This window comes from Glandiceps talaboti, chromosome 15 (genome assembly GCF_964340395.1).
Source record: "Glandiceps talaboti chromosome 15, keGlaTala1.1, whole genome shotgun sequence".
NCBI lineage: Eukaryota > Metazoa > Hemichordata > Enteropneusta > Spengelidae > Glandiceps > Glandiceps talaboti.
This window is the reverse complement of record NC_135563.1, coordinates 15,633,046-15,655,511: the sequence shown is the minus strand read 5'-3', so window position 1 is coordinate 15,655,511 and position 22,466 is coordinate 15,633,046. Positions and strand designations below refer to the sequence as shown.

Here is a 22,466-nt window from a genome sequence, read left to right as displayed (position 1 = left end):
CATCCATTGATTGTTACAGTATCGGAAATGAAAAATTACTCTGCTAAAAATGTCCCCGAGGATATGAGTTAATTAGCCTTCTCAACCGACCTGTAGTGTGAAAAATTGTTTCAACTTCCATTGGGAACGTCAAGCTTGCCTTTAATTGCCGTACCGCCCTGTCGAAATACTCATTCAGTTCATGGCAGTTTCTCCATCTTTGTCATACCCTGACGTTTTTTTGATGCACACAAGTAGGTTTTATGATAAATCGTTCAGGAAAGCCTGAAGGAAACTGCAGTGCTTGTAACACAGTGATCATATACCACCCAATATAGAAGATTACACAGGGCATGCAGAGGTGAATTATTGGAGGCTACGTGTAAGGTCATTTCAGGACACCTGTGTAATATTAGTAAATCATGAAAAATGAGTATACTTTGACTCAGGTATGTCTAATGGAATTTATGGCGGGAAAAAGCCCTTTCCATTACTATCAAAAGCCTCAGTAATTGTTATTGAGGAAACAACACTCAGTGTTGACACACAGATTACATAGTTATTGAGTCGGATTAGGCTTTTTTGTCAAGAAACAGGATTCAGATGCTTATTAATTTCTTGCAGTGTTTTCTCGTAGCTGACATACAAAGTGTTCACATGGATTTGTTTCTGTTCACTTTTTATATGATTTTTGTTTTTTTTTATAATGTTTTGTTTTCTCCATGAAATGTGTAGGATTTTTTATTGGCACATTAATAATGAAGAATGCACTTGTCTATAACTATAAATGTGCTTAGAACTAGAAGTTTTATTTGCTTGGCTATTCAAGTAGTAAGGATATTCACTGGAAAGCGACGCCCTAGGAGTTAAGAACATTTCATGTCGTGAGGCTCTGCCAGGAAATCATTTAATGTAGCATAGTAAAAGTTACCATAGTATGCATACCAATTCAAATATTGGAATAAATTACACGCATCATCACATGTGACACAAGCTATTTTATCAAACATTGGGAATATTGTCAGCAAGTTCTACAGTTACTTGTTATTGTTTGCATTTCCGTATTCCACATCCACACTCTATTTCATTATTCAGAAATTATTTTTAAATTTTTTAAAATTGGAATGATCATGCCTGTACATGATATAAAGAGAGTTGTAAGGTCAAAGGTCAGCTGTCATATTTCTGAAGGAACATAGTCAAGATTTCCATTACATGTATTCTGCTGAGGCATACTTGGATTGTAATTGGCAAATAGTGTAACTGTCCTTTGAAATAATCTATAATTGATTCAATTGTAAAATTTTATTCCTATGACAAGGAAATCCATCATAAAATCATGATACATGGTTTGAGAGTGTATGTAAATGTCGGTGGCATATAACGCATACTTCAGTTATTGTAAAATGATGTAAGTGACATTTCAAATTAACCCGAATAACCCAAAATGACAAAGTTTTTGGCTAAACTTTCAACCATGATATTTTGTGACAGAAGAGAAAAAGAAAAAGTTTGATAAAAAAAGTGGGGGTGGGGATAATATTGGAATAATTACTGTATGATTTCCAGATAATGATATTTCTTTCTGTGTACAGGTACCCCCCCCCCCCCATCGTTTTAAATACATAAATATGATGTGAAAGCTTGTCATAGAATAATATAACATACTGAAAGTTGGTATATTCGTCATAAAAAACTACAATGATCAGTAACAAATGTAGTCATAAGAAAATAAAAATTTGCCCTTGAAGAACCTGGTCCAGTTTATTGAGTCAAACAAAAGTGTTTGTCAAAATGGTTTGTATTTTTTTTTGATGACATTTCTCTTTCAACTGTGATAATGGGTAGTGAATTTCTTCTTGTGTCTAGAAATATTATGTTATTTGTAGCAAAGTACACAGCATAAATTCATATGATGTGAAATACATCTCACTTTAATCTCAATGAAATGATACATTGTGTTTCATTTGTAGATTTCCATAGTCAAATAAATTTCCTACCTGAGTACAATCAAAGCAACATAGTGCAATTATAAACATCCCTAGTGTAACAAATTAAAGATACATTGTATCAAATTATTGCAAAATACTTGTCTGGGTACAGAAATAGTTATGTTCATTTCAGTCAAAAGTTATTACAATGTCTCATTAAAATGTTCCATATTGTTACAGTGTATCTAAACTGGAATATTGGAATAAACAAAAGTTGGCTGTCCCCTTTACAGATTGTTTAATACTCATAATCATATCACAACTTCTGAATACAGTGAAATTTAAATGCTACCGTTGGGACTCGTTCTGTCACACTGCAAAACACAAGTGACTATCTCTGTAGATATTCAGAAAGTGAATGTGCAGTTAAGCAGTGATAGTCCCAAAGAGACGATAAGTCTATTTACCATATATTGCCGTCATATGTACCTAGGTCGTAAAGAAACCATAAAAAATACACCGAATTTGTCTAGACTCCGTAATGAATTTCAAAGTTAAACATCGATCCATACAAACATATATACATACTGTTTTTAACAATTTCGTGTGTACATTCCATTTTCCTTCAGTAGAAGAAAGACTGTAATAACTACACAGAACTACGTGTACTGAATATGGCTCGTATGTAATTGCATACACTATAGATTTGGCATGTTTGAAAGATTCTTCTTCACAAATACTATTTCATGTATTTTTGTTTCACCAGTAATTTATCAGTGAAAAGAAAGTGCTAGCATCCAGGGCTAAAATATATCTTCTACACTATTGTAGTCAGATATAGCAAAGTGAACTGTTTTAGGTATAATTTTCTTCTCATTTCCATTAATCTAACAGACTACCACCTTATCCATTTGGTAGTCTAGATGCAATGTTTTGAAGTTTATGTGTCCTGGACTACTGCTGATTTGTTAGTCTAGAAACAATGTTTAGTAGTCTGTGTCCTGGACTACTGCTAATTTGGTAGTCTAGATACAATATTTAGTAGTCTATGGACTACTGCTAATTTGGTAGTCTAGATACAATGTTTAGTAATCTATGTGTCCTGGACTACGGCTAATTTGGTAGTCGAACGAGATACAATGTTTAGTAATCTATGTGTTCTGGACTACTGCTAATTTGGTAGTCTAGATACAATGTTAAGTAGTGCATGTGTCTGCCCTTGACTATTGCTAATTTGGTAGTCAGGTAGTTGAGATACCGTTGCAATGTTTAGTAGTCTGTGTGTGCTAGACTACTGCTAATTTGGTAGTCTAGATACAATGTTTAATAGTCTATGTGTTCTGGACTACTGATGATATGGTAGTCTAGATACAATGTTCAGTAGTGTATGTGTCCTGGACTACTGCTAATTTGGTTGTCTGGTAGTCTAGATATTGTGGCAGTTTAGTAGTCTATGTGTCCTGGACTACTGATGATATGGTAGTCTAGATACAATGTTCAGTAGTGTATGTGTCCTTGACTATTGCTAATTTGGTTGTCTGGTAGTCTAGATATTGTGGCAGTTTAGTAGTCTGTGTGTGCTGGACTACTGCTAATTTGGTAGTCTAGATACAATGTTTAGTAGTCTATGTGTTCTGAACTATTGATGATTTGGTAGTCTAGATACAATATTTAGTAGTCTGTGTGTCCTTGACTATTGCTAATTTGGTAGTCGAGATACCGTGGCAATGTTTAGTAGTCTGTGTGTGCTGGACTACTGCTAATTTGGTAGTCTAGATACAATGTTTAATAGTCTATGTGTTCTGAACTATTGATGATTTGGTAGTCTGGATACAATGTTTAGTGGAATGTTCTCCGGACTACTACTAACTTTAAGACCTGAATGTATTTTATAAAATACAAGTGATTACAAACTATATGAAATCTTTACATCATTTGTCCTCATTATGTCACGTTTTTTTCTGGTAATGATAATCTCTGTAAACAAGCATATTAAAGTAATTAGTAAAACTAGATATTTATAATTTAATATTCAATAAATCATGAAATATTAATGTGACCAGAAAATTTATTATGAATTTACTTTGTTGATGATTAATCTATCGGCTTCATATCAAATGTTGGCCAAGAGAAGTTGAGTGTAGTTGTTGTTGTTATTGTTGTTGTTGTTGTTGTTGTTGTGGATATTTTTTGAATTGAATTGTTTATTCACCAGATACAAAACAGAATTTAAAGACAGAACTGCCCTATATAAAGAGGATTATGGCTAATCTATGCAAATGCGGGAAATTCAAACTGCTGTACAGAGCACTAGCTTCTGGGTCTTGTTTTCAGCATTTTTTCTTTGCTTCGAGAAACACACAGGTCATGCATCATGTACAAATTGTTTGTGAATGTCGTAGGATGGTAACTTGATACACAAATTAGTTGAAAATCAGTCTGTTTGTTTCATAGAATAAAAAAACCTTTCCAAATAAGACAAATTCTCCTGCAAACAGTTGTTTAGATTGTGTGTCACTCAGGATTATTCAGATATGCTGCATTTGCATGTGAAAAACCCAGATATAGGGAATGTTTATATTTTGGTGATTACTTGCCAGTGAGTCATCACATGTTGTCCACCTCCAAACATACAGTCAGTCATATGCAAAATAGGGTCCCAGGCGCCGCCAGTTGCATGTAAAAAAAAATGTATGTACATTTGGATGATTTCAAAAACGAGGTTGACGGGATATCATCTCAACAAGAGTATTTTCCATCAGTGTCATTAGATATTATTACCCATTTCTTCATTCAGCCATTGGCTTGAAGGAAAATACGACTGACCTAAGGGGCCTTGTCTCTACGAGTCGATAGACAAGTACATGTAGTGACAACCCTTAGGTCACAAGTATTTTCTGGTTGAATGAAGGAAAATATTGGGGAATAACATAATTATACCATCGCCAGTTATATAAAAAAGATAGGGAAAGTAATGGCAATTTTGAACGTTTTGACTCACACTTCGAACACAGCAAACCCAGTGACGTAGACACATGCTGTCATGACGTAGATGCGCGTTGTCATGACATAGAATGACCAGAGTATATATTCCATATTTTTTATTGAACCTGGCTCGTGCATGGTATAATGATAGTTATAACATGAGCTCATTTTATGAAATCTGTGAAGTATTTCAAAACAGTTAGAACCTAACGTGTGTGCTTGATGTGCTCTTGATATTGCTATTAATATATATCAGAAAATATTTTCTGTAAAGTGTATAATATTTATTAACAGGTTATCTGTACTGTAAAAAAACCCAAGAGTTTTGAAATGAAGACTTTCTAGGCTATATATGTACATAAAAGATATTAATTTATTATAATGAAGACTTAATTTTAATTTATTTGTAATTATTCAAAAAATATTAACTGTATCGAAAAAGTCAGCAGGAAAACAGTACAAGAACGATATGAAATTGTGACTAGTTTTGCAGCCCAGTGTATATTTACAAGAAGATGGCAAAAGCTGCATTGACCCTCAACCAGGGATTCTATAGGTTGATAGACAGTTCAGCATAGAGTCTATGCTTTTTGTAGGTGAAGGAACCATTGAAGTCAACATACTTAGATTCTAGGCTACAGGAAGGCATACCCAAGTTTGATAGCCACAAAAGGCAAAACAACAACTGATAAATTTATATTTTAATGAAAGACAACCAAAGTAACTTCTATGATTGATCATATAAATAATATTTATGACACTAATATTAATGACACATTCTGTTGTTGGTAGTGCTCTCTCGCTCTCTCTCTACATGTAAAGGTCTAGCCATGTGTCATTACATTAGTGATATCATACATAAAGTGTATTTGGTAGCCATCCAGCAAATTAATTACTCATTGTGTAATGGTTACAACTCGGCATTCTACCATAATTGTGATAGATAACACGATAAAAGCTTTGCTAGAAGTGCTGGTTGCAAATTTATGGAAATTACAACGATTGCTCATTATGTGAAAGATTGAAATCAATTTTGATAGCATTTTGAATTTTTGTGATATTATGATATTAGTATTAAAAGTAAACATCAAATACATATTGAAGTAAAAAAGAAACCAGAAAATAAGTATTTTATATATGTTTAGTTATAATTTCTCTTATTAAATAATTTATTATTGAACAGATTTATTCCTAAATCCACGTTATATGTTCTGGAGTGTGTTGTTTGCAATATGGATTCAGAGCAGGTGTATTAAATTATGAATAAACCATTTTTTACAAGTATGGCAACACAAAAAGATTTATTGTAATATGTCTGTCTGGCAGACAAGGTGGTGAACTCAGAGAACAAAGGCCATGCCAAGAATAAAATATTTAGCTGCCATTCAGCCATAATTTATATAGGCTAATAATGAGAAATCATGTATGTATGTCTAGTGTAATGTTTGACCTTTGTGCAAGGTTTGAAAGAAATCAGCATGTGCCAGAAATGACTTGATTAGAAATATTACCCTGAAGGACAATGTCACTGGGTAACTCAGCAGGACAAAATTGGTTACAAAACCTGATGTTTAGTTTTCAAAACACATACAGCAAAATTCACATTATTGCTATTGCGAATGTTTATTACTGGGAGACAGAAATTGCATAAAAGTCACGTTTCGTTCTGCTTTCAGTATGAATCGTTATTCAAAGCTCTTTTTCACATGTTACTCTGTAAATGCAAGCATTGAGTAGAACAGCATAGTGAGTTGGTCACGTAAAACAAACTATTCAAATTCACTTCATCTCTTTAAATCCATAGTAACTTGAGAGCATTTTTCTAATGTATTTGTTCTGTATAATGACGCACACATAGTTTTATTTATCTAATGCTTGTTAAACACATGCAAGATTTACTGCAGTCCAGTTCAGCAGACATGCAACCGAAATCAAATAATGTTATTATTTTTTTTATTTTTTTTTAGCTTTTTTGAATTTATAAACAGAAATAGTAGACACTAAAATGGATTGCAGATGAACATATTCACACCCATCTCTTGTCATGGTGACAACAGTAAACACTTACAGATGTAAAACGACAGTTTAGAGGGGTGCATATTTCTCTTTGTGAACTTTTTTGTCGATTTTTAAAAGCAGAAGTAGCCACTTACCCCTGTGGTTATAATTGAGGAGGATAAAAGTGATGTAAATGTAGATGTGGTATAATAAAGATGTTAGGATATATACTCAGACAATTAACCCAGCAATTAACCTACAACAAACCGACCAACCACATCCCTCAGAAAACCGATCACAAATATCTCTCAGCAGACCAGTTTATTGGGGTATTGTCTGGAGGCAAAACTAGTCATCCTGTGTAATACTAGTAGAATTAAAAGTGTCAGATATGAAATAGAAAGCTGGTGTAATTAAAGTGTTATTACATTAACACTTTGATGTTTCAACTGAAACCTGCCTAGAGCACGTATTTCAGTGCCTACAGCATTCTCACTACAAAGAGTTTCAGTTCTGCGGTATTGATCTCTAAGAATGCAATAATGCCAGGAGTGACAGTCAAAACACAAATTTATAGAAAACTGCCTTTGTTCATTTCATTGTGAATTGTGATGGATAGTACCTCGACGGAGCATCTGATTGGCAGACATTGATGCAGACAGTATACACTATTTTTTCGTCTCTATTAATTTCATCCCAGAGTATGATTCATTGAGAGAGCTCGAGAACCTTATTTATCGAAGCTTATAAATTTGCCGCGTCAATTTCATATTTTCTCTTCCTGAAGAGGTGCTAATATGATGTCTTTGTTATCCGGGATAATGAGTGTAATTTGCCATAAAGAGCAGACAGCTAAGGAAGAATGAATTATGTCCGTTCTTATATGCATAGAAACATTCCATCGTTGCTAATCTCGCAAATGAGATTAATTTTGAGAAAATAGCCGAGCTCATTGTTTAGTGAGGATTGTGTACGTACGTGAACCACTCATCCACACGACGGTAAAAAATGAATGGATTGAAGTTACAGGTAATGCAGGCTTTCTTTGCTTCAATTTGTTGTACACGGAAGTAAATTGCAGTTAATCTTTTTGTAAGGTATAGTGATGGGATTTACACCACTAAAATGTGACACTGACTGGATATTTTATTGTCAACATTTCTAACAATAGTACTACAGCGACAGTGTGACCTTAGATAGCCTCTGAGGGTCTCCCATGAATTTCAATGAGTTGAAGTCTTTGTATTGTATATATTGTGTGCATGCATGGGCTGTGTGAGTATGATACTATGAAATAGGAGTGTTTATGCCTTGTTATCAGATTACACACATATTAAACTACTTTCATTTCTATCATAATATTATATTTAATGTTTTAGCATCATATATAAAGAACAAACTCACCAGGATTATCTGAGAAACTGTTTTATTTTTAGCTTCATGTAGAAAGTGAAAGCAACCATTGTCATTTGATCAAATTGATGCATAAAATTCAAGACTGTATAATTCAGTGTCTTGATGAACTGTAAATCCATGGAGTAACAATATCACTTATAAATAACAAACTCACTGAAATTAGCCCTGAAAATATTTTATTTTCAGTCTCTTGTAAAAAGTGCAAGTGACCATTGATGTCATTTAATGCATAAAATTCAAGACCATTTATAATTTAATGTTTTGATATTTCCATGCAGAACAATATAACTATCAATGTTTTAATGCATCAGAAAAAGTGAAATTAATTCAGATTTTTAACAGCAAAAGAATTTAATCAGTTTGTACTTATTTTTGTTCCAGACTCAAAAACAGTTCTGTGGCAAATATTAACTGTTAGTGTTGATATACAATATTTTTGGTGACAATTTCGACTCACTCGGTCAAAAAATTTCTAGGAAGAAAATTCCTAATTTTGCCGACTTCTCATCAACATCGTATTATTACAGTGGGCTATTGTTGCATGTCTCGAAAGTAAAATGTAAAAATGTAAACGTTAAATGTAGTACATACTTGACGATGTTGACAAGATGTCATCAACATTTTGGGATTTGCTTTTCAAAATTGTTTGACTGCGAGTAGAAATTTTCATTACTAAGTATGAACCCCAGAGTCCATGAAGTCATTCTCACAATATTTTTGGTAATTTAGAGCATTGCTTAATTTATAGTCAAAAAATTTTGTTGAATGTTGTATATTCACTTACCTCAACATTGTTAGCAATGGGATTACTCTGGTATTTAACATTTAACAAATGTTGTAATATTTTGTATAAACGATTGGTTTGATATGTTTTCCAAGTCACATGGGAAATCTCACTAGATGAAATATTATTTGAAATGACCTTGTTTGGTTTTGGGTTGATGTGTTCAAAAAGTTACAGAATCCTCAAGTGTATTTTATGCACAAAAATCGTTGCAGAATAAATTTATATTCAAAATTGAATTATATTGTAAGAAATATATGCATGGCTTTTTTTTGGCTCAGATACATATTGAATGTATTGAGGTATATAATTTGAATTCAGAGAAAGAGAGTAGTTTTGGAATTAATAGTAAGGTTTAGGTACATAATCATTGTGAGGAAATAAGGACCAATTGACCAGAACAGCATTGATAGAATCTGAATGAGTAGTATGTCTATTTCGTTGTTGTTTTCAAGAATCCCTTGATTTGGTCTCTCCTTGTGTTATATCAAATTACAGACTGTACAGATATCTCTGATCAGACTCCTTAAATGTTTTTAAATTTACTATATGGCATCTGAGATGTTTTGGTACCCCTTGACTTCTAAGTTCTACCAGGGATCCCCTCCAAAACTGAGATTGATTTTAGAGGAAATGAAATTTTACCTATATCCCCCCCCCCCCCCATGACTTACCATAATTATATGTTTATAGCATATTTCTAGAGTCCAGTTCTATAGGGATTTTTTGCTCTCACCCATTCAGAAAGTGAGAGCCAAAACTCTCCACTTTTAATACCGGACTCCAGGCTAGTGACTTGGGTTTTGTAACTTAGGCCAAAACTTACTAGTACCAGGTGGACAGTCAAAGGTGTACAGGGAGACGGACGGACTGATATGGAGGGATGGATGGACAGACAGACAGACAGACAGACATTGCAAATATAAGGTTTCTGTTGACAACAGATATCGTCTGATTAGTTTAAATGTGATTTTACTGATATTATTTTTCCACAGGTAGTGAAGGAAAACAAAGACATCAAGAGGAAAAGTCAGGCAATTTTGATGAAAGCAAATGTTGATGTCAAAGTACTGGATATCTCATTGGATGATGATGATGATGATAGTCAAGATAATCTTGAAGTTGTAGAACTCAAGAAAACAGTTGATGGTAAGTCAGTACAATGTTATTTTTGGTCCTTTTTTGCAGTAGTCCTTTCTCAACTCTTCAAATGATAATTCATCTATGTTGGGGTATTAAACTTATAAGCCGTGTGGCCCTAGTCTGTAAGATGTGACATGTTGTGCCACTCTATCTATCAGCCAACACTCATGGAAATTAACTATGTAGTGCTGAATGGTACAGTGTATATCCTACACTCTACTCAGCCTACCCCTCCAACTAATAAAGTCAAATCGTGACAACACACTACTCAGAGACTGTTTAGTCTAGAGGCTATCCATGGCCTCAATCTTCTCTGATCTCTTCCATAGCTTCAATTCTCTTTGATCACTATCTCAGAGAGAGAGAGATTGCAGAGGATTGAAGCCATGGATAGCCTCTAGACTAGGCTGTTAGGCTTGACAATACTGAGTAGTATTCCATGATGGTTTAAATGATAGCTGATTATAACCATGAAAAGTCTCTGGGCTGAATAACATATCAGACAGTGCAGATTGTATTAGTGTGTAATACATATATCCAGTGCTTGATATACTTTGAATAAGTTTGAGCTAACTATGTTTATTACAAATGATGAGATGAGGTTGTAGTATTCAAACACTAAGAAAAGTACAGGTTGTCATGAACACAATAACTTTATATACAAAATATACAATAATTCATTCCATTCATTGAAGCATGCCTAATCGTTCTTAGTAATTGGTTTTACCTGCCATGCAGATGCAGTATCTATAAAGATAGAATGTGTTTGTTTTTAAACCTTACATAACATCACTCAACGTTTATGTAATATTTTTGAAGACAGGTGAAAGTTGTGTCGATGTCCTGCATTAATTAGAACATGTGATAGTGAGTAGGAAGGTTGAAGTTCCCTTTATATGAAAGTAAAGTCAACATACATCATTGCAAATCAAGTGAATCAAGCTGCTCTATGTCAAGTTCTAGACCAAGTGACTAGTCATAGACCAAGTCATTTGAAATGAGTTAAGTCCTGTATTTAAAATTCTGGACCAATCTACTCATTAAAGTAATTAAACACCCTAGAAAAGTTAATGACAAAAGTTAAAGTTAGTGACAAAGTCAACTGTAAGACCCTCTAGACCAAGTCACTTGAAGTATTAAAAGTTAAGTCATTGTCAAGTCCTAAATTAAGTCACTTGAAGTAAGTAAAGCCCATTGATGTCAAATTCTAGACTAAGGCAATTGTAAGTCCCTCTAGATGGCTCTAGATCAAGTCACTTAAAGTAATATTTCAAGTTATAGACAAGTCACTTGAATTAAGCAAAGTCACAGTATGTTAAGTTCTAGACCAGATCCCTTGAAGTAAGTTAAGTCTAATTATGTCAAGTTCTAGACTGTTGTTTGAAGTGAGTTAAGTCTCTACACACATGTATTGAAAGTTTCAGACCTTGTTTCAATCAATCAATCAATCAATCAATCAGCCAATCAATCAATCAATCAATCAATCAATCAATGAGAAGAAGAATTTGTTTAGCACCAAAGTCCGATACAACATCATGTTCTGTAACATTGAACAGGGACAGTACAGCAGTTTGTTGCTTGAACTAAGGAATGTTGTGAACTATCGTCTTTTTGTTGACAATAATGACGTGATGGTGACTTTGAGTGTGAGTAAGAATGAACTAATGTAGATAATAAATTACTACACATATATGTATCACATATGATTCACCCCTTATGATACTAGACAAACACTTCACCAATAAATCAAAATCATTCAATTACAGTGAAATATTGATTGCAATTTAGAGAGTCATCTCAAATATTGGTCATTGCTGCCAAATATAGAACTGAACTTTGAACTTTGAAATAGGTGTGCATGTAGTTGTCTTTTGCCCAATAACGTAAAATGAATATTCATAGGGTGCAAAGTTGATAGCTCACATGCTTCATTTAATGACTTCATACTTTTCTGAGAAAACTAGAAATCAGCGTTGGTAAATATTTATGTACTAGCGATTTCCTGTATTGATTGCATATATGTAAACAAAGTAAATTAGATTTTGATATTATAAAATTGGATTTTGGAATCAAATGAAAACAGAAACTGTGTCATAGTACGGCTGGTAATAGCGTTAATACTGTTGACTCTTGTGTATTCAATCATTTTAATTTGTTAATAGGAAATGATTACCTATGCTCATTTAGAGCAACCTCAGGCTTCTTTGATTTTTTAGTGTCATGAATACAGAATGAGATAGAAATACTTGAAATGATATTGAGTGCTTTAATTCAAATGATAAATTTTAACACCTTTTTGAGAAGTTAAATAAAAATCATACCTCAGTATGAATACTCTGTCATGTAAAGACCATTTGTTAATAAGTACTTCCTGGCAACTCATAGGCATCCATAAAGATGCTGCTCCACATGGTTGCTAGGTAACCATGTTTGAATTGTCATCAGCTATTAGATACTGTAATATGGTAATTCATTGCATTGTCTTCTAGTTATGCTCTTTAGTTTTTCATAGAAATTCTATTGTTTGTAATGTGATAAAAAAGAATCTGAAGCAGATAATCATGTTCAACAAGAACCAACACTTCAAGTAGGTGTGCACTCACACCTTGAACAAAAAAATTCTCAGAAATTTGTCAACTTCACACCTAGTAAATGTCATCTCCAGCACTCAACATATTGGCTATCTGTGTATTAAAAGGAGAAAGGGAAATAATGAAAGATGTCACATTTCAAATTTATTATTTAATATAAAAGTAAAAGTTACAGTGTTGTTGTAATTAAGGAACAGTAGGTATATATCACCTACCTGAATTCTCCAAGTACTTTATTAGGGTTCCTCAACATAATGGTGTGGAAATCTGTACAAGTTTTACCAGATGTAGTCTCTGTTACCAGAGTTCCACATTCAGTGCATTAGGTTCGTGAAAATAAAAGTTGATCTTCTTGTTCTATTTTGACCCTCTAGCATGAGGTAAAATGCTGTGGATATTGAGACTGAAATGATATGTACAACTTTTACAAAACCTCTTCCATTCAATAATATTGTACACTTTTACTACTACTGACATGTTCTCAGGGTAAGTCAAAGGGGGCATTGAAATATCAATTCATGAACTGTGAACCATTGATAGATTTCTGTCATTGAAAATAGACCCCAAAGTTTGGACTACTAGTATTTGTCATAATTGCATAGTCCACTGCATCAGTGCATGGATTAGGGAGGGGGGGGGGGGGTTTATTTGTGTGTATATCACTATAAATCAACCCGATATTTGGTTTGACTATATAATATTATTAAGTGCAATGCTTTACTTGAGAGAATGGGGGTGGGGTGGGGGGGGTATCGTATGTATGTGTACATTAGGTGGCCATGTGTATGTGGAAAGGGATGGAACAGTCAGTGCATGTCAGGTGTATGCCATCATAAATTGACAGGTGGTTGTAATTGGTTACTTCATTCAGTTTTACTACAAACTCAACCTCCAGTTTGAAAGTGTGGACCCAATAACATCACGTTTTATATCAATCCTCCAATAGCATAAACTAACGCTGTTGGTGGTGGTAAAAATGGACTTCTGTGCTAGTGAAATCTATTTGACTACACGGTGGAGATGATAGAGACTAGATGACCATGGTGCGTATATAGGTACTAGATTTAGCTATAGCAAAAGTTGGTCCAAAACAAAAAATAATCCTGTAATATTTATGGCTCCACTGATAAGATAACACTCATGCACACACCTTGAATTGAATTATTGGCCTTTAATTAATTGAATGCATGGAAATTGAATTGCTGTGTGAATAAATAGAGTAAATGTAAGTAAAAATCTTCACATTTCTAGTTTCAATTGGTTATTTCGAAACACAGTGAACATAAATAGCTTTGCCAGCACAGAATTGGTCCATTAAGGAGATTAATACAGGTCTATGAATAAAAGAAAATAGGCATTTTAACTTTACTACATGCTAAATATTTAAGAGCAGTTTACTGTTAAATGTATATGTTGTTGGTTGAGATTACCCTCCCATGTAGTTCTTTCTCGTCTTACTAAAATACCATATTAAAGACAGTGTGCATAGGTGTAAGTACTGTCGGTGGCTATGATGTAGAATATGTGTATACAAGTGGCACTGCATTGATCTTTTGTGATTTCAACCTGTTAATCTACAGGCTGGTGATGTTGGTGACATTTAGTGACTTGCATCTCAGGGGAGATAACGTGATTACCAGCCCACTCAGTGTTCTGTGTATAATCCTAGCTAGAATGGTATCCAGTGCATATCCAAGTATGTGAATAATGCATTGTCAGAGTTTCAGGGGGAAATTATGGAGAAAAAAACCATCTCCGTATCAGGAAACGTTAATAATCCGGAGTGATGTTGTATTCAGGGAGGGATCATTGTTGTATGCTTTGTATAGAAATGGAGGAAAGGGGAAAAAGGATGCAAGGTGTGGAAATGACTTTGCTAGGGACCGTTATTCATAGTAATCCGATGTGTAATTCAAACTATGGCCTGATGGATTAGCGTTGTCAGGGTAATACCATAACCATAGCGACCCTAGGATAACTAAACTTAGAATGTGGATAAGGAAAGATGTAAGATGATTCGTTTTATAATTGAAGAATAAATGCATTTTTACACCGAGTTGTCGTTAAAAGTAGACACTCAACTGATTACAGAGATAAAGAAAGAGAGAGAAAAACTAGCAGAACGATGTTAGTGAGGCATTTTGAAAGACCTGAAGTGGGTTGTTGTGATGAGATATTGAAGTCTCAGTGGGAAGGATGAGTCATTGCATTTTTCACCTGAGGTGTATCGAAAGATATATATTATCCCAGCAGCAAACTATGAGTACTTTTCCTGATTCATGAAAACACTTGCATGGATAATAATAGAAATACATAAATTTGGAAGAGTAGTTGTAAACCTGCAATAATTGTCAGCTCTTGTAGTAGCTATATTTCATTTGCACGTTATGAAGAGTAGTCAGTCACACACTAAGATAAGCGAGGGAGAGTTTTTTGATTATTTTCATTTAATCTACTTCAAAAATCAAAGCAATACAAGAGGCCAGTTTTTAGTGCATTCTTGCAAACACCATTCTGAATTCAAGTTGAATTAAAGTGTAACGCTGTATTAAAACTAGTTCTTTGCTACATTCCAAAAAAAACTAGTTCATGACTCACTCATAGGTCGTAGGTCAACCAGCAGGTTGATTTTACAGACTGTAGATTCAGCTTTTACTCAGGGTTGCCATGACAACGGGAGGCAGTAGAGCAAACGGTGAAAAAGAGAAAGCACATTTCCAAACATTTCTGTGCCGTGATTAGCTATTCATTGATTTCATCACATGTGTACGTTTATTTCAAGGCAATTATTCCTAAAAAGCAAATCATGAAAAGAGAGCAAAACACAAAATATTTATGATAGTGATAATAAAAACGTCATTGATTTATTATTTCATCATGTTTCATAGTTGAAAACTACTTCTTTTGGATGCAGTGGTGATAATTCATGTATTTCATATATGTATTATGGTTTATTTCTCAAATGCCACATTTGGAGAACGGTTCCATTATAATTTGGTTTTGAAATAACAGTGTAGAAGTGAATCGTACTCTATACCTGGTAATTGTCAAAAGACTGAAATTCAATTTACTCAGATCGTTTACGCTATACTTTGATTTGCATGAATAACACTGGACTGGAATTGTATCGTAGATGAGTTTATTCACAACCCTTACATGCTACTAGCAACAGTTCTGATTATTTACATATCAAGAGTAAAGGAGAAATGATGTTGTTTTCACATTTACTGAATTCAGTAAAACGACATTTATCATAAATTCAATCTATATTGTCAATGTGCCAATATATTTTCCAGACAGAAAGACTTTTTCCAAATGAACTCTTGCAAAAAAAAAAATAGACTCTAAGGAACTGGACTCAATGAATATTTGAATCTTAAAGTGTAAATTGATGTGAAAAGGTGAGATGCCTCATACACAAAACGGCAACTCAAGTGTTACAAGGTTAGAAATGGATTGGCATTCATCACAGATATTTGCTTTGGGTAACACTGACCAAGGTGAAATGTTACTGCGAGAGAATGAATGTGTTTTGGACTCTGGTTCATTTAGTAGACGTGAGCTATTGCCACACGGTCAGAACATTATTAAGAAAAATCACAGTTTTTTGCCATCACCGACATGTATATACTTTCATTGATGTCAAAAAGATGTGGGTGGATTGTTTTCGCTAACTTGTTGATATGAATAGCAATATTTCATGTTTCTGTACATAATTCATATTCAACTTTGATATTTGAAAAGGTCGTAAGTAAAATAAGCTATACTTGTTCATAATTTTGTCATTACAAATTGTTGGTAAATAGTGCGATTTGATATAATATTCTTTGACTTGTCCAAATTAATATTACATCTATAAAGTTTAATCAATACTCACAAACATTATCTGAAGAAATTTAAGTGTAATATCTCAGCTCCATTGATAACTATCATACAAACTTTCCAATTATGATTCTCACGGTTGTCAATTTTTTTGGCGGGAAATGCAAAGATAAGAAGAACAGGTGCGTTCGTATGTGATTGTGAAGTATCTGTTGATACAATGATTACTTTTATCTGTCAATGGTTCATTAATTTTGATTTGCAGGAAGAACACTGTCAGAGATAAATGTGGTCCGTTTATTAACTTTTGATCACTAAATCAATAAACTGAATCCCTAGTAGCTGTAAAACTTGTCACTATATTTACTGTTAATTTTTGCACAGTTGAAAATTAAACCAATACTGTGAACAGTTTGATCCTAATGTAGTATAGAGAGATAACTATAGTGGTTTCTTCAAAGTGTTTCATGTTTATCTAAATTTAGTTTCACAATGATCATTGCACAGAGAGGTCAGGGTCCAACTGGAAAACAAATTGTCAAGAAAAAAACTCAACATAAACTTAAGAGTTGGTTTATATGTGTGATATCTCATCCTTAGTAAACACAACGTCCGAAATCACAAATGGAAACAAAAACACTAGTTTGCCGTTATTAATACTGTAAGTCTTTTTTTTATATATAATATAGTATATATATATAAACCTTTTCTTGGACAAATGGTATAGACATAATGCATATGAGTTTGTTCCACATGATTCTTTAGGGAAACTATTCTAGATGCCAACATGGTCTCTAATTAAGTTGAAATGTAAATCATAACAATACTGTATAGGAACTAGACTTTAAGGAAACTAAAAAGAGAACGGAGTCATGAAATTTGAAGTGCATCAATTAAAATGACATTTATGAGAAAGTTAAAGATGAGAGAGAAGAATAGCTCCCAGCAACAAAGAAATCCATCTTTTATAAACATGCGAGGAGTGTAATAGATTTGTATTTAAACAGTATTGTTTTGTGTGATACACATCTTCTTGCAAATGAAGTGATATATTACTTCTAATTTATCATGAAAAGTGTCTACCTAGGGGCAGATAATTTGTCATTTGGTCTGACATGTGGAACAGTAGGTGTTGCGTCATATTTTAGGTTGGTATACTGTTAATTTTAATTTCAAAAATGGCAGTAAAAGTTTAGAAAATAATGCCCCAGGTGTGACGTCGCACATGTAAATTTTGTTGACAATTGAAAGTTGTGATAATGCAAGTATTTTAGTAGAGCTCATATGGAAGCCGCAGCTGAGCAGTGGATTTAATGATCGATTTTCTCCTCAGATTCTCTGGAGTCTTGTCTACGATGTATTTAGGCACGTAATAATGAGATTCAGATTATGACATAGGAGGTGTAACAAAGCCTGGTTTGTTCATCTGACAGTTAGGTTAATCATTTGTTTGATACAGTGTGTGTTTTGTCACTATTTGCCAGACAGTGTCAAAAAAGTGTCAGCTTCTGAGACTTGTACAGCCAAGTAATGAAGTGAGTTTGCAGTAGATAAGGTAGCGAATTGTAATCATTGGTGAATACCAAAACACATCTTAAATCAAGTTGCAATACCAGATTAGAGAACTGCATTTTGTCTTGACCAATAACATACATATTGTTGAATTTAATGCAACAAATAAGGGGTGGGGGGGGAGCAAGAACACATAGGGTGTATTTATATTATTATTAGACTTTATTTAAACTCAATAGACTGCTCACACAGTGTGGATACAAATATATACATTAAACATACTAAAAAGTAAAAATACAAAGCAATGAAACGAACACGATAGGCTGTAAAATTTGACATCAACACTTAAATCATTCCATATTCTAACACCAATATATCTAAAACTCTTCGGAGATGCACAGTTTGTCCCTGGCTGCAGCAAATGTATTACGAGTATAAATTTCTTGAATATTTACAGTGTACAAGATGAAGAAATGTTCGCAACAAAATGATGCCAGGGTTGATATGCAAATTAGGGTTAAATTGATTTTTGCCCCCCCAAAATTTAGATAACAAGTAGATATTAATATTTACTGAAAATAGTTGGAGACAAGTGCTAAAAGGCAGCATTTTCTCAGATGTGAAAAATACATGAATGACTGAATGAACAGACTATTAAATCTGACTTGACATGTGATAGTATTGACATTCTAAAGATATCATACTTGTCCAGTGCAGTACAAAGTATGTTACTGTATCAACAGTAATGTTAGATAAACTTTCAAAGCAAGTCGCTTTAGGGAATTTTATGATTGATGTCTTTTCTAAGTTCTACCCACAGATTTTAATCCAGTACTCTCTCCCTAGGCATGTTTACCTGTTGCTCTTTATGTATTACTAGTAATCGGCATTTTGTACTCGGAAAGAACACTTTTCAAATATATACATAAGAAGTGTTGTTGAAAAGTTGTCAATACTAGGAAACAATTTTTTGAATAGATAGCTATCATCCCAGAAGACATGTAACCATAGTTGATTATAGGTACAGGTATTTTCTCGAATTTGATAACGGCCCAAAGGGACTATAGGAATAATCCATTGCTATCAGTGGACTGCACATTAGCGTTGGTGGCTCTGTCCTCAAACCCAGTAGACTTGTTTTGTGATATTTCAAGATATGCATACCACTGCCTTCACCATTACTGTCCTTCAGTTTTCATTATACATGGTATTCCTTCAGTAAATCAACTGTAACTGAAAGAAAAGTGAAATAAATTATTAAACTGGTTTGAGGTCAAATAAACTATTCACTGATTTTTTTCATAAGATACATCCAAATGTAAATACATATATGTGTTTTGTACTACATACTGTACCCTTCCTTGACCAAACATAAAACCTTTCCCCCTCGTCCATTTTTACTTCAAATATGTTCCCCTCCCAACCGATGTATTTACTTTTTACACTACCCCCAATTCCTCATCCCCCAACAACCTAGCAAATTGTAATGCATACATAGTTGATTATTTCTGAGTTCAATTTCACGACAAATTTTCTCTTTTGTGCAGATCTGAGGGAACAGTTGATAAAATGTAAACAAGAATTGCTGGAAGTGTGTACAGAACGGGAAGAAGTGAAAGAAGTAGTGGAAATATGGCAACGAGAAGTTGAGAAATTCAACGCACAGGTAAGCTTTGTTACATTGACCACTTCTAGTACATAAAATAGCTAATGGCTGTCATGATGGAATTACATGATTTTCTACCCAATAATTACATACCTGAAGGTTTCTGTACATTCTTATTCTTATTCTTTAAGAATGTAAGGAACTCATTGTGTGTGTGCACACCTTGAATTGTCAAAAAAAGGCAACATTATAAGATCTTTGGGCCTCATTAAAAAAAACATTTGTTTCTCCATGACATCTTTAGAGCATCATTGAAAATTTACAAATATTGGTTAAAATTTTAGTACTGGTACAAGTATTTAGTTTTTTCCATTGCAAAACCTTCACGGTCTCATTTTAAAAATATTTAGTTTTTCCATCATGAGATCTGTGGCTTTAATTAAAATTGTGACTTTGTAATCCAAATATGTGAACATATATGTCACTGAATGTAAAATTGTTGTAAATATTCCCTTGTCACTAATTATGGGTAACATTTGTAACTAATCAGGTACTTTAGTAAGATAATTATTGACTAATGTGCACAAGGTGTTTAATGAAACCATGAAAGTGTTATCCACATGGGTGACACTTCCATAATGAAATCTTAGCTGGTTTCCCACCAACATAGAAAACATATTGATTTCATCGTATAACTCAAAAGGTGAAATGGAATATTTAAAGATGTAACCTCTGTTGAGATCTATCTGGTTTTAAGAAGATTTAGAAAAAAATATATGTCAGGGAATGAATTAAAAATATAATCAATTTATGAATTTCAAAAATGCTACAAATATTTTGTCACGTCAGCGCAGAAAGGTTGTATCTGCTATGCAGTTGTATAGACTAATGCAACTATTTGCAGAATGATTGTCAGTCAGATCTGACAAATGTCCTGTAGTAATGCAAAACTTTAAGTTTTCAATATAACAATAATTTTTATGTTAAACTAAAAGAACAGTTGCCTTGCCATTAAAAATGTGTTTATTTTTCACAAAATATTCATTTCTTTAATCTACAGTATGAACAGGAGAGGACAGAACATCAGATGAGCAAACAGTTGCTGGCAGAACATGACAGGACAATAGAACAATTTTCAAGAGGTACTGTCATGCAGTTATGTCTGTAAAAGAACACAAGCTCAATAAGCGAACATTTAGAGGGAGGGGGTCTGGCATCAGTGTGATTACTGAATTTCATTTTCACATACCTATCCAAATTTCGACGGAAAACTTTCACTCCTTCAATGATAACAGCTTTTGTATTCACTACTGAAATGTTGATAAAGTTGACAAAACTTTACTTCTAATGTGAGATTTTTAATTACATTGATCGTAGTGGTGTGTGACCAATACAGTTTTCAGCATAGTTTACATCATGTATAAATGTTCGTTTAGGGTAGGGGGTTTGACCTAAATGAACGATGTTCATTTGTTCAGCATGTGCGACATTGTGCAATCGTCCTTTATAAATAAACACTAGCAATAATTCCCATGACTGTAATATGATCTGAGAAAGTTCTCTTCACATAATAACTACCTGACAAACTCAGACAATGCAGATATTTTGTTTTATAAGTTCAGTAATACCTACCGGTTCAGCATGTTTAGGGTGTTCAACTGTTCAGTGAACCAGAAGTTCCTCACTTGGTTTCATCTTTGATTTTGACAGTGAATACTGTAGTTTATCAGGAGCTAGAAGAATTGAAGCAAAAATATGAAAAAGAACAGGTATTACGGGAAGAAGCCGAAAAGTATGCAGCAAAGGTAAGATTTTAAGTAACCCATTCAGCCATTATTATTTTGTCATGACCATGAAGAAGCCTGTTGTTTCAATGTAGAAAGGTTGACCAAAACCCAAACTTTGTTTCTATGTCATCAGACAGTGTCCAAGCTCCTCATTAAGTAAGATAGAACTGTGTAGTTGGTCAACATTTCAAGGTTGAACATAGATATTCTATACACCCCCCCCCCCCTCCTCCCTTTCCATGACAATTCTATTACATTGGGTTCCATAAGTCTGTCCCTGCACCAGCCAATTTCAACCAAACTCTACACAAAAGTAACAAACTATGAGGGACATATGTACATCACATAATTACCTTTTATATGGCAAAATGGCAGTCATATTTGTGATTTGCACATTTTGTCTCGTATCTTCAAAAGTGTGATACATGTGGACACCATCTAAGTGTCTACCCCACTTTAGCAATGTTAAGACTCAGACCAATATAAACGAAGATTAAGGTAATGAGGTCTTAACCTTTGAGCTTGACCAACATTTTCAAGGTCAAATAGCCAAAATGTTGTGTTTGACCTTGACAATGTTCAAGGTCAATTTAATATTGCAAAATAACTTTGCCACACATTAAACCAATTTGGGGGGGGGGGGGGTCTGTTATATATGAAGGCTTGGTAAATTTCAATTTGTAAGAACCTTTACCTTTGTACAGTCCAAAACGAAACATGGCTTCTTCATTGTCATTCCAAGTTAGTTTGTTGTCATCAAAACAACCGAGAAGATAGCTAACTGTTTATATTAAGTGCTCATGATGTATGGGAGAACCAAGATGATCAATATAAGATGTGTAAATAAATGACTCTTAAAGTATGGTGTTTTCTCCAAACAACTTATAATATGATGAAACTTTGTTATTAATA

General features: G+C 33.7%; 1 protein-coding gene across 2 annotated transcripts in view; it reads left to right on the top strand.

Moving 5' to 3' along the window:
* LOC144446456 (shootin-1-like) overlaps positions 1-22,466 on the top strand; it is a 104,618-nt gene that overhangs the window by 47,824 nt on the left and 34,328 nt on the right. For both annotated transcript variants that reach the window (XM_078136221.1, XM_078136220.1), the window contains 4 exons: positions 10,089-10,242; positions 19,709-19,827; positions 20,828-20,909; positions 21,478-21,572. In XM_078136221.1, the coding sequence (XP_077992347.1) occupies positions 10,089-10,242; positions 19,709-19,827; positions 20,828-20,909; positions 21,478-21,572 (450 nt within the window). The remainder of the gene's footprint in view (positions 1-10,088; positions 10,243-19,708; positions 19,828-20,827; positions 20,910-21,477; positions 21,573-22,466) is intronic.